The sequence below is a fragment of the Mustelus asterias genome, unplaced genomic scaffold, assembly GCF_964213995.1.
Source record: "Mustelus asterias unplaced genomic scaffold, sMusAst1.hap1.1 HAP1_SCAFFOLD_301, whole genome shotgun sequence".
NCBI classification, from domain to species: Eukaryota; Metazoa; Chordata; class Chondrichthyes; order Carcharhiniformes; family Triakidae; genus Mustelus; species Mustelus asterias.
In genome coordinates this window covers 69,645-83,303 of record NW_027590266.1, presented here as the reverse complement: position 1 = coordinate 83,303, position 13,659 = coordinate 69,645, and the positions used below count along the sequence as shown (strand labels likewise).

General features: G+C 45.9%; 2 protein-coding genes across 2 annotated transcripts in view; both read left to right on the top strand.

The window, feature by feature from the left end:
• Positions 1-13,659, top strand: part of LOC144486231 (antiviral innate immune response effector IFIT1-like) — a 60,925-nt gene that overhangs the window by 13,550 nt on the left and 33,716 nt on the right. The gene's annotated exons all lie outside the window — the stretch shown is intronic.
• Positions 2,482-10,112, top strand: LOC144486224 (interferon-induced protein with tetratricopeptide repeats 5-like). The gene is made up of 2 exons (XM_078204298.1): positions 2,482-2,561; positions 7,749-10,112. Exons 1-2 carry the CDS (start codon positions 2,554-2,556, stop codon positions 9,229-9,231), a joined length of 1,491 nt encoding a protein of 496 aa, XP_078060424.1. The 5' UTR covers positions 2,482-2,553; the 3' UTR covers positions 9,232-10,112.

Genomic DNA, 13,659 nt, shown 5'->3' with positions numbered 1-13,659 from the left:
TGAATTTCCTACGCACTGCATCTCGCCTGAACCTGACCTACAACAGGGAGAAGTGTGTGTTTCGTACGCGCCGTTTAGCCATCCTAGGATACGTGGTGGAAAACGGGGTCATTGGCCCTGATCCAGACCGTATGCGCCCCCTTTCTGAACTTCCCCTGCCCGCTAGTGCAAAAGCACTGAGAAGATGCTTAGGCTTCTTCTCTTATTATGCGCAGTGGGTTCCCAATTACGCGGACAAAGCTCGTCTGCTCATTAAGTCCATGACTTCTCCCTTAATGCCAGAGGCCCGATTGGCCTTGGATAAATTGAAAGCCTACATCGCGAAAGCTACGATGCACGCTGTTGATGAGTCCATCCCCTTTCAGGTGGAGAGCGATGCATCTGATTTCGCCCTGGCCGCCACACTTAACCAGGCGGGCAGGCCCGTTGCATTTTTTTCCCGCACCCTCCAAGGCCCCGAAATTCGGCATTCAGCGGTGGAAAAGGAGGCCCAGGCCATTGTGGAGGCCGTCAGGCACTGGCGCCATTCCTTGGCGGGAAAACGGTTCACCCTGATCACGGACCAGCGGTCCGTGGCGTTCATGTTTAATAACACGCAGAGGGGCAAGATCAAGAACGACAAGATCTTGCGGTGGAGAATTGAACTCTCCACCTATAACTATGACATCATGTATCATCCAGGGAAACTCAATGAGCCCTCGGATGCCCTCTCGCGTGGAACATGCGCCAGTATACAGGAGGACCGTTTGCAGGCTCTCCATAATGACCTATGCCTTCCTGGGGTCACTCGGCTCTACCACTTTATAAAAGCCCGCAATCTGCCCTACTCGGTGGAGGACGTCAGGTCCATAACAAGAAGCTGTCGGGTATGCGCGGAATGCAAACCGCACTTTTACCGACCTGACCGGGCACATTTAGTCAAGGCCACTCGTCCCTTCGAGAGACTGAGTGTCGATTTTAAGGGCCCCCTTCCCTCAACAGATCGGAATGTGTACTTCCTCAACATCATTGACGAGTACTCTAGATTCCCTTTTGTTGTTCCCTGCTCTGATACATCCGCTGCCACGGTTATCAAGGCATTCCGTGATCTTTTTACCCTGTTCGGGTACCCCGGCTACATTCACAGCGACAGGGGCTCGTCGTTCATGAGCGATGACTTGAGGCATATGGGATTGCCTCTAGTAGGACCACGAGCTACAACCCTAGGGGTAACGGACAGGTGGAACGTGAGAATGCTACAGTCTGGAAGGCTGTCTTACTGGCGTTGAAGTCAAAAAGCCTTCCAGTCTCCCGTTGGCAAGAGGTGCTCCCTGATGCGCTCCATTCTATTCGCTCACTCCTGTGTACGGCAACCAACGCTACTCCCCATCTGTTTTCATTCCCTCGGAAGTCTTCCTCGGGGACCTCATTACCGTCTTGGTTGACGTACTCAGGACCTGTCCTCCTGCGGCGACATGTAAGGGCCCGCAAGTCCGACCCGTTGGTCGAACAGGTCCATCTCCTCCACGCCAACCCTTAGTATGCCTATGTGGCATACCCTGACGGGCAAGAGGACACGGTCTCGATCCGAGACCTGGCGCCAGCAGGGGATGTAGCAACCCCTGTCGCTCCCATACCCCCTGTTACAAACCCCATAACTCTTGTTTCCCCCCCGGACACGGCGCGGGCAGCATCGGGACCATTGCTTAACCCTTTTACTCCCGTGTACAGCTTGCCTGAGTCCAGAGGATGGTCGCCACTTCAGAGCGTGTCGGGACTCCATGGATTACCATCACCTCAGGGTCAACCGGCCTGTGAGTCCATGGAAGAACACCTGGACGCCGCCTTGGGGAGAACGCCACCGCAAGTGTCTACTCCGGTGTCACCGCCGGTATTGAGGAGGTCACAACGACGGTGCGGTCCCCCTGACCGTCTGAACTTATAGACTGATGACAAATTATTCTGTTTTTGTACCCCGCCGGCCTTTGTTTTCAAAGGAGGGGTGAATGTGGTGAACCATCGTTGGTTCCCACTGGATAGTACTGAGCCAGGGTCTGGCCAGTACTACAAGTATGTACATATGTTGCTGTTGGGTTAGGGATGGGTTGTTCTACTTGTTGCTGTTGGGGTTAGGGTGGGGTTGTTACACCTTTGTATTGTAGTATTGTGGTATATCCCAGTCGGGCTCCGCCTCCTGGGAGAGGTATAAAGGTCCCTGCTCTGGCTGGGACCCCTCAGTCTGGGATCGTGTATATAATTATTGGCTGCTTCGTTACAGCAAATAAAAGCCTTTATTTCCTGAGCATCAAGCCTCGTGTATGATAACGCGCATCACATGAATACAAACATTGGTTTATATTTTCATTTCTTTTCTGGTCAGCAATTTGTTCTTGACTTTAATTTCATCGGTTTAGTTTCAATTCCCAGTCACGAAATGATCACACGCAGTTTATGTCACAATCAGGAAATGAGTTAAAGAGCATAACATACCCAACACTCACAACATTCGTGTTGAGCAACTCACCATCACGGGTAGAGTTGTAGCTGAAACAGGAATTCAACCCATATTCCATAATGGCGAGGTAAGGATCATCGGAATTGCTTTAGTATTGAGGCCGATGTGTAGACTACTGAACACTGAGCTTGATTTGAAGAAGATGCTCGCATAGTTTACAAAGCTGTTTAAAATGCAAAGAACTGGAATTATTAATCTACAGGGTGTGTCGCTAATCGAGATTGGTGATTGTCGGAAAACGTAGTGCAATAGGTAGATCTTTTTAAAATGTATATTGGTTAATAACTAAAGTTGAATATATTTCTAATCAGACTTCGTTAAACATCCAAATTTTAATTTTTGTAATCACATCCAGTCAGTGTCCTCAAGTTATATGTAGACTTTCAAGAGGGAAGGTTCTGTTTCCGAGTAATTTAGGAGAGTTTTACAGAAGTAAAGTTGTGATTCTCAGCACTTACAGGTGTACAACATAAATTAAAGCAATCCGAATCCTAAATCAAAGTGAGAGTATAGCCTGAACTGGAAAGGAAAGGAGGGAAGGTAGTTTGGAATGTAACAGCAGAGTTGCAGCTAAAAGTGGGGAAGAGAAGGAAATGTACTTGCTGAAATGGAGACTGAGGGGTGATTTTGAACTCGCGCTCTCCGTCTGCGGGAATGACTGCACATGTTCAGAGTCCAGAGAGCGCGATTTGCACCAGTGAGTTTCCGGGTTTCGATCTTCCGGCCCCTCGCCGATGGAGTGGCGTGAAACGCGTCGCAAGACTGCGGAAAGCTCATTTTAATACATTAGCATGTCATTAGTGAGCACTCTCTCCGGGACTTCCCCCTCACTAGATATTGAGCGGGCACCCACTTGATGTCATGGGGGTCTCTCCCAGTCATAAAGGTGAATATAGCCCCCAGGGGAGAGTGATATGGTCTGGCAATGTCCTCAACACTGCCCACAGCACTGCCCCTTGGCACAAGTTGACAGGTGACGGCGCTGATGATCAGAGGGGGTAAGAAGGGGCCAATGTTTGGGGGCAGGGTTAGAGAAATGCTGACTCTGATCGGGGATAGGCAAGAGGGGCCCCTGAGACTTCCTTGGTGGGAGGGAGGATTACTCAGGGTCTGAAGCAGCAGGTTTTGCTGACATGTTGAGACCCTGCCCTCTGTCTGAAGGTGTGAAACCCTCCCTCTTAATTTTTTTTGGCACTGTCTTGTAAGCTCTGGACAGAAAACGGGGGCGTTTCTCTGGAGAGAAACAGGCTGGTTTTCTCACCAAAAACAACACTGCCATTTTTTGGTAAGATTTCTCTTTGAGTGTGAGGGAGATGAAAGCTCACAGTAACTGGGGGTAAAGACAGGTGCAGTAGTTTGAACTGAAAGCAGAAAGCCACCATGAACGGGGTGAGGGGGTAAGAATGACAGCAAGGATTGAGCGAGAGAGGGGAGAAGAGCGGCAACATGAAGAAGAGGCAGCTGGAGTAGGGAATGAGTTGGGATGTCCGGGGAATGGAGTGAGGCTGCGGGAATTGAACAGGAAGAAAGCAAGAAAGAAGTTGTATTGATGCAACATCTCCCCACACTTCACAGGAATGTCCCAAAGTGTTTCACAATCAGTGAATTATTTTAAAATGCAGTTTGTGGGGAAAGGCACAATTGCCTCTCCCTCCCCTATTCTCTCCCCCAACTACTTTCCCCCACTCCAATCAACCAGTATAAACTGACACCCCACCACCCACTGAGTTCCCACCATCTCCCCAGCTTGTGGTGCTTTTACTTGATCCTGCCACATTCAGCCACCATTTCCTCTTCCTCTCATTCTCGATTACGTTCCACTTTATTCCATTAACTCAGAGATCATAAAATCTTCGGCTCCCTCCAGTGCAGAAGGAGGCCATTTGGCCCATTGAGTCTGCACCGACCACAATCCCAGCAGCCCTATTCCTGCAACCCCACATCTTTACCCTGCTAATCCCCCTGACACGAGGGGCAATTTAGCATGGCCAATCAACCTAACCCGCACATCTTTGGACTGTTGGAGGAAACCGGAGCACCTGAAGGAAACCCACGCGGACACTGGGAGAACGTGCAAACTCCACACAGACAGCGGGGAAATGCTGTACAACACATTTGTGCCTTTTAAATGTTGCCATCAGTAATGACCTCTGAACGCTCCCCCCCCCCCCCCGCCCCCGCTCCCCCATCGCCCCTCCCTTCCACGGTGCTGTAGGTTAAGGTAAGGTAACAACTTTGGGATTTAGATCCAGCGACAATGGAACAACAACAGTTCCAAGTCAGGTTGGTTTGTGACTCGGAGGGCATCTTGCGGGTGTTGGTTGTTCCCATGCACTGTTGCCTTACTCCATCTAGGTGGCAGAGGTCACAGAGCTGGAAGGAGCCTTGGTGAGTGCAGTGCATCTTGTCGATGTGACACACTGCTGCCACTGTGTGTGCTGGGGCTTTGGGGGACTGAATGTTTCTAATGGTGAATGGGGTTGGGGATGTGGGATGCAGGTTCGGGTATCCCATCATAATCCTGACCAGCGTCTTGTAAATGGGCAGGCTTTAGGGAATCAACAGGCGAGTTACTCGCCACAGAATTCCCTTCCTCTCACCTGCTTTTGTAATCAAAATGACCTGGACTTTAGGGGCACTGTATTGGTCTCCTCCACACCCCCCCCCAACCTCCCTCCCCTTCCCCCCCCCCCCCCCCCCCACCCCCCCACTCCCCCCTACCCCAGGCACCCCTTCTCCCCTTTGTAGAAACATTGTTTGGAGAAATTTTTAAAAGGCAGTACTATTACACTGGGTGTTTCCTAAACAATGTGAAAACAGGACTTCCGACCTTTGGAGAGTTGCCAGCTAATCTGGATTCCGGAGTGGAGTGAGTCCAGGATATTTCATTAGGGAGTGAACAGGTTTGCTGGGGAGGGTGGGAGGCAATCAGCTTTTGGGGGTTAGTGGGAAGACTCAGAGAATTGTTAGCTTCTTGTGGGCATGCCCCTGAGGCACATAGGGCACTCTCCAGCACCCCACCCCTGAGGAGGTGGTACTCAACCCTCTTCCTGTTTTTTTACCCATAGCTGCTGATAAAGCAGGCTTCCCACTCTCATCTGCATTCTAATGCTCAGTGCAGTCTGGCAGTGGAGGCAAAATAAGTCCCATTAATGATCACTTAGGGACCTCAAAAGGCCTAAAGGCAGGTGGCTTCGTGGGGGCCTTACCCACCCATTGTATTGTGGAGAACAGTCTGGGGTGGGCAAAGTGGTGCTGGGCTAGCCAGCCACCTGTCATATTGTATGTGCCATTCCCGCAAAAGCATGTCTGGTGGGGGACGGGTGCATCAAATTGCCCCAGTATTTATTTGGCTGGTGCAGTTAGCTTTCTGGTCAATGCAATCTGATGATTAGAGTCTGTCTTGTTGGAGATGGTCATTGCCTGGCACCCGTGTGGCATGAATATTATTTGCCACCTGTCAGCCCAAACCCAAATGTTGGCCGGTTCATGCTGCATGTGGGCACGGATTGTTTCACAAACTGAGGAGTTGGAAACATAACCAAGCACTGTGCAATAATCAGCAAAAATCCACTTGTGACTTTTTTGATGGAAGGGAAGTGATTGATGAAACAGCTGAATGTGTTTTTGGGCCTAGGACGCCACCATGAGGAACTCCTGAGGAGGTGTCACAACTCAAATTGAGAATTCTCACTGGGGAGAGCGACCTTGATCAAAATTCAACTCTTCAGAGTGCATCTATAGAAATTCCGACTGAAACCCATGTGTTCTGAAGCAGATTTGTTGAATAAATAATGAGCAACACCTATCAAAAGATTTTGTTGGAGTTCAACTGTGCAAATTGCAATCTAAATAACAAGTTAGAAATTTGCAACTTTTCAACTTTCCACATGTAATATTTTGTTTCAACAAAAATGATTTTTTTAAAGATGCATTAATATTGATTGAACTAATGATTAATATTAATCATAAGGAAATACTGGGTTTCTTACCCTTTATACCAGAAGTAGTGTCATTCCAGTAAAGTTAGTAAAGGAGGTCATTCAACCTCAGTAAATCTACCAGTGAAATATTCACAAATTCCAATTTGGAGTAAAAATCAATGAAGTTCTGCTGATATTCCTTCCCAGATCATGACATGGTGGCACAGTGGTTAGCTCTGCTGCCTCACAGTGCCAGAGGCCCAGGTTCGATTCCCAGCTTGGGTCACTGAGTTTGCACGTTCTCCCCATGTCTGCTTGGGTTTCCTCCGGGCACTCCAGCTTCCTCCCACAGTCCAAAGATGTGCAGGGTAGGTGGATTGGCCACGTTAAATTGACCCTTAGTGTCAGTGGGACTAGCTAGGGGAAATGCATGGGGATAGGGCCAGGGTGGGATTGTGGTTGGTGCAGACTCAATGGGCTGAATGGCCTCCCTCTGCTCTGTAGGGTCTATGGCTCTAGATCAATTTATTGTGAATTATGCTGAGATTATTTTTAATCCCCATTTGTCATATAAATTAAATTAATGTCATGAAATGTCACCAAGTTACATCTCAATTAAACAGACCTCGCCATTTTCCAAATCGAGCATTATTCAGAAGGCAAAGGCAACAGAGCTTCGGGTTACAGTACACAGTGAATAAAGGCTGGCAAGAAAATATCTGATTTGTGTATGATGTGGCCCAAGCTTCCTGTGAACATTTAAGGTTATCCGCCCAAGGTAACAATGGCTGGAGAAATAATGTTGATAATAAAGCGTCTTGGCCTGAATCTCTCCCCTGTCTGGGAGCAACCATTCTCCACCACCCAACACACAAACCCAATCACCACCTCACCCTTGACTGCGAAACAGACTTTCTGGTCTTTCGCCATCAACAAGCAGCTCCCTATCTGACTGGGAATGAAAGAATTTGTGTTTTAGAATTAACATTCACAATGTAGTGAGGATGATTCTATTGCAGATTAGAATGCAAGAATAGCACTGGACAAATGCAACAGACATTGTTGTTCATGACATTGTGAGTGGAAGGGATTGTGGTGTTACTGAGCAGTGACTGACAGGCCAGGATCTAATACAACAGCCACCATGAAGCAAATATAAGGAAGCAGCACAGTCCTCATATTTCCTTATGCAAGTGGTGTGCAGAGCAAGTCTCCGTGACCAGAATTTTCATTGAGTCCGGAATCAGGAGAATGCTTCAGAAATTAAATGGAGGGAGAAGGTGTTTCAGTTCGTCTGAGATGAGTTTTGATGATTTTTTTTTCTGTTACAGTAACACACGGGAGGATTTGTTGAGAGTGAAGCTCGATCAGCTTCAATGTCACTTCACGTGGGCGCCACAGAAAGAAAACATTGACTTGGATAATTTGCAGCAAAGATTAGAAGATTCAATACAGCTCGATGTGAAATATCGAGCCAGGTCTTACAACCAACTCGCTTTTGTAAACTGCCTGCAAGGAAACCGTGACGAGGCGATTCAAAACTTACAGGAAGCTGAAAAGATTCTGAGGGAGAATCAAAAAGATGAATTTGAAAGAAGAATCATCGTCACCTATGGAAACCGTGCCTGGGTCAATTATCACATGGTACAACTGACAGAGGCTCAGTCCTACCTCGACAAACTGGAGAGGATCTGTCAACAATTTCCTGATGCCTCTCAGTATACAGCAATGATACCTGAAGTGTACGGGGAGAAGGGTTGGGCACTGCTGAGCTCTGCTGCTCAATATTATGAAGATGCAATGGAATGTTTTAAAAAGGCTCTGGAGGAAGATCCGAATAATATTGAATGGAATGTTGGATATGCGACTGTTCTGTTTCGTCTGGAATCGTTTTCTGGTACCCCAGAGAGTCGTGGGCCCAGTGAAGCAATGAAGCAGTTGAGACGTGTGCTGGAGCTTGATCCAGATCACACTGTAGCCATGGTGCTGCTGGCTCTAAAACTACAACAGTTCTATCAGAAGGAAGAAGCATTGAAATTCATTAATAGAGCGTTGCAGAAATCCCCTGATCTTCCATACGTGCTTCGTTATGCTGCAATGTTTTACAGAAAGGAAGGAGATGTGGAAAAAGCTCTGAATCTGTTGAAGAAAGGATTAGAAATTACCCCAAGCTCTACCTTCTTACACCATCAAATAGGTCAGTGCTACAGAACCAAATTGTATGAACTGATGAAATATCCAGGCAGCAAAGGTCCTCGCAATGCTGCTCCTCAAAACAGAGCTGAACTGATCAAACTGTGCAAGTTTCATTTTCAAAAGGCTTTTGAAAACCGACCATTAACATCCATTAAGGCACACCTGGATTTTGCAGGGATCTGTTCATTAAATGAAGAATATCGCAAAGCAAAGGAGATCTATAAGCATCTACTGACACTGGAGGGTATACGTCCAGAGAATAAACAGGCAATATGTTTACAGGCTGGGTTATTTGAACTCAATCATAAGAAATCAGACTCAAATGCTATTGACCATTTTCTGGAAGGAATGAAAGTCAATTATGACTCAATAGAACAGAAAAAGTGTCGAGAAAACCTGGAGATGACAGCAACAAGATGCCTTCGCAAGAATCCTAGAGACAGCAAGGCCCTTGGTGTTCATGGGTTCCTGCACCAGCTGGATGGGGAGAGATGTGAAGCTATTAAATGCTTTGAAAAGGCTTTGGAGTTTGATCCTGACAATGAAACATATCTAAGTGCTCTTTGTGAATTACGCCTTTCCATCGAGGATGACAATCACTCTCCCAATGAAAACTAAACACATTTTTGGAAAATGTATTGATGTCTCTGATACTGGAGCCCAGTCCGTGTATGTTAATGAGGACCCCGCCCACTTTGGGTGAGCAGTTTAACACAGTTTCCACCAAGTGGGGAGATTTAAAATCACCTCCATCAAATTCTAATGTAACCTAGATAACTGGGAGATAGATATAAACTGATGGCCAAATATAGATTAAAGTATGTTTTGTTTGGATCTCCATTTGTTTTGTGATTTTAATAGGAAAATATTCGAGCTGGTATTTTAAGCTTCAGTGAACTCTGTGTGATTTATACTCTGCTGATGGTAATGACAGTGTAATAACAATATCCAATCCAGCCTGTAGTGGGTATAATAAAACCACTCTGCCACCCTATCTCTCACTTGCTGCCTCTTCTCAGGAAAGTTGCCCATTGGGTGAAAGGCTTTCCACATGTAACACTGGAGAAAGGGCCAACAGTCAGTGCAGCCCCTTCAGATAAAGCAACTCTTGATTCTGTTGCTCTGAGGATTTGCTGACAGACGATCAGACTCCCATCCAGAGCGTTCACTCAGATCTCAGTCTCTGTCACTGGGAGTCTCCCTGTCCTGTAACTTGTCAGCTTCACCAACTCTTCATCAAACCATCCCAGACCCTCACTGGCCAACACAGAGCAGCTCGGACAATAGCCGGGAAAGACCATTTTCTACCGACTGTCACCATCTCACTGAAGGGGAAAGCAGTAAATGGGGGAAGGCTAAAGGATATAAAAATGGGTTAAATTGGATTGAAAAGAATAAAACACAATGGCTGCAGATACTGATTTTATAAACAGTGATTTTAATAGTAATTGTATATTCAGAGACTGAATGTTAAAACAACCAATAAAATTATACTGTGGCCAAGATTTTCTGTGTTGCTAATCTCATTGGATGAGAATGGGTTTGTGGTTCAGAATATGATGAGGGTAAAATCTGCAAGTTAATTCCTGTTGGTCGGGAATGTTTACAGCCAGGTTTGAACGTTTTCATGAGCAACATTTCAGGTACTTCATCCTGATCAACACACAGCAACCTGGTCACAAGTTACATACTCCATTTTGAGGTTGGCACCTCTCGGTCAAGGGAAGATGTTATAAGAATTGAAAACTAAGACGATAGGGTGGCACAGTGGCTAGCCCTGCTGTGTCTCATTGCCAGGAATCCGTATTTGATTCCAGTCTTGGGTGACTCTCTGTGTGGAGTTTGCATGTTCTCCTTGTTTATTTATTAGTGTGACAAGTAGGCTTATATGACACTACAACGAGTCCGCCATCTGAGGAAAGATAAAACAGGTTGGGTCCATACTCCTTGGAGTTCAGAAGAATGAGAAGTGATGTGTTTGAAACATTTAAGTTTCTTCGGGGCTTTAGACAGTATGAATGTTGGGAGGATCTTTCCACTCATAAAATATTGTAGGATCAGAGAGCATAGTTGCGGAATAAGTTGTATTCATTTCAGACAGATTTCAGGGAGAATTTCATCTCTCTGACTGATGTATCTTTGGAATTCTTTACCCAGAAAACTATGGAGGCCGAATCCTTGAATATTTTCATGGCTGAGATCGATAGGTTTTTAATCAGTAGGGGAATTAAAGGTTACGGAGATAAGACAGGAAAGAGAACTTAGCAAGTGTTAGATCAGACATGATCTTATTAACTGGCAGAGCAGACTTGAAGGCTTAATGGGCTACTCCTGAGCCTCTTTCTTATGGTCTTGGTTAAGAAGGGGAAAATGGAGTACATGAGAAAGCTTATGGGGAACATATGACTGGAAAAGATTCTACAGGTGTGTGAAGAGAAAAAGATTGGTGAAGGTCCTTTACAGTCAAAAACAAGGGGAATTATAATGGGGAAAAAAGAAATGGCTGACCAACTATATACGTATTGGATCTGTCTTCACAAAGGAGGACACAAAGAAGATGGCAGCAATGTTTCGGGAACAAAGTGAGTCAAAGACTCCAACGACTGTGCAATTCCTTATTAATTCATCTCTGAAAATCTTATAGTCACAATGTTCTGCTAGCCTGTACAGGCAATTTATGAATGAATCCATGCATTCACTCTATTTTTCTTTCCTCTTTTTAGATTTTGCATGTTCAAAGTTTAATATTTTTCAATACTTAAGTATGAAACATATGACCAGGGGACTTCATCATAAGAGCCTGAAGTCCCATCGACTCTCTTTCTTACCATTGTACTATCTGCAATAGTTCCTATTGTGTAGTGTAAAGTACTGACCTGATGCTTTTGTTCCTTCTTGTGCAAACCTGAAGCTGTTCTGTGTCTGTCCATCTTTCAGTGGCTGTACCACTTTCAAGGCTGTTGAGAGCCTTCAGCACTTCAGAACAATTCTGGGAGTGGTAATGTAGACTCTATGCTCATCCTAAACTCTGGATCTGTTGCTGCTTGAATAGTTTGGTTTATAGATTGTTATCTATGCTTGCTTCTATCCAGGCTATATCTCAGCCGCATCTGCCACACCACAATGCTCTGAATTCTTAGATGAGTCTTCAATCAATTTTCTTCTCATCTGTTCTCCAAGGATCTATAGGTCAGTCAGGTCTGCAGACTTTACTTGGAGTTTTTCTTAGTATTTTACTCATTGCCCACTGCCACCATGTCTTGTATTGTGTTCAGTATCCAGATGGGAGTTTTTAGGATTTGCCTGTTCCCCTGAGAAAGCTACTTAACACCAGTTGGTAAAAACATTTTTATTTATTTACACGTCTCTGCACAGCTTAATAACTCCACACGAGGTTCTTCTTCTGTTTCCCCCTGGATCACAGTTACCCAATCATGTGACACTGTTAAAGATTCAAGTTCATTTATTAGCATCACAATTCGGTTTACATTAACACTGCAATGAAGTTACTGTGAAAATCCCCGAGACGCCACATTCCGGTGCCTGTTCAGGTTGAGGGAGAATTTATACACCTAATCAGCATTTCGGACTGTGGGAGGAAACCGGCGGACCCAGAGGAAACCCACGCAGATATGAGGAGAATGTGCAGACTCTGCACAGACAGCAATGACATCAGAATCAGGTGTTTCTGGTAACTCTTTACTTTACAGGTTTGGCAATGAGTGGGGGTTTGAAGTCCGTGAGATTAATGGCATATCTGGAAGTCATTGGCAAATAACTCCGGAGCTATTGATGAGAAAGCTAATCGCTGAGTCGCAGCAGAGAATGTGCAATGCGATATATAAACTTTCCAAATACACCGAGCATGATTGAGGAGAGAATGGGGCAGACCATGTCAACTCTGAGAGACATCGGGCCCAATCTTACAGGCCACCCACACCATACTCTTGCAGCCGCGAGGTCGCAGAATTTGGCGCCCAACCAAATCTCCGTTCGCTGCAGTGGAATGGGAAAATCCCACCAGCATCAACGGTGATAATATTCCGGCCATGATGTCACTGGGCATTGCGACGCTGTTGTTCTGATCCACATCAAAATGCTCTCCATTGAAGCAAATACAACACGTGTGTTCAAAAGGCAATGGCCATCAGGGTCCTTGGTAAGTCGCTCCGGCACAGTTGTTCATTTCTTTTTGGCTCCTTTGGCACTGTTCAGGAAAAGTATCGAACCATTGACTCATACAGCAGAAGCAATGAACCGAATGTGCAGGAATTCTGCACCCATTCAAGCCACACAGAAAATGATCAGAATATGGATAACTGACAACAGTTCCTTTTGTATCACAGATCGCCCAAGGGCACCCATGTGGATACCAAAAATGGTATTGGCAAAGTGGGAGACAAAATCCTACTGCCAATCAAAAGGCAGAAGCATAAATCATTGATTGCAGGTCATCAGATGCCAGGCCCATGCAGGACAGCCAGATTCGAGTCCAACAATATGCTTCTTATTGAAGATACAGGGAACCCGACAGGGAAACGCATCAAGGTGCCGGTCCACACCAGCCTGAGCATTTGCCTGATGGACCTGCTGAGTTACAATGGCAATGGTCAACTCTGACAGTGCTTTATGGAGCGTAACAACTGTCTCATGCAGGTCAAGCATGGCTTCCATTGTAGACACGGACATTCCAGGAGTTAAAATCGGTTCAATTATATCAGCTGTACATCAGTATATAAAAATCGCTTCGGTCATGCAAAAAAACAGGACGAGGCAGGTGATGATGGAGGAGGCAGGGTTGTAAACAAAATAAAGTTTGAGCTGTAATCATTTATCTATCACTATTATCTGGCTGATGTTTGTAATTGTCTCCATGGAGATCAGTCTCAAACAAGTTCAGCATCAGACTTGCATGATGTGGTGAACCATTGTTGCTTCCCACTGGATAGTACTGAGCCAGGGTCTGGCCAGTACTACAAGTATGTACATATGTTGCTGTTGGGTTAGGGGTGGGTTGTTCTACTTGTTGCTGTTGGGGTTAGGGTG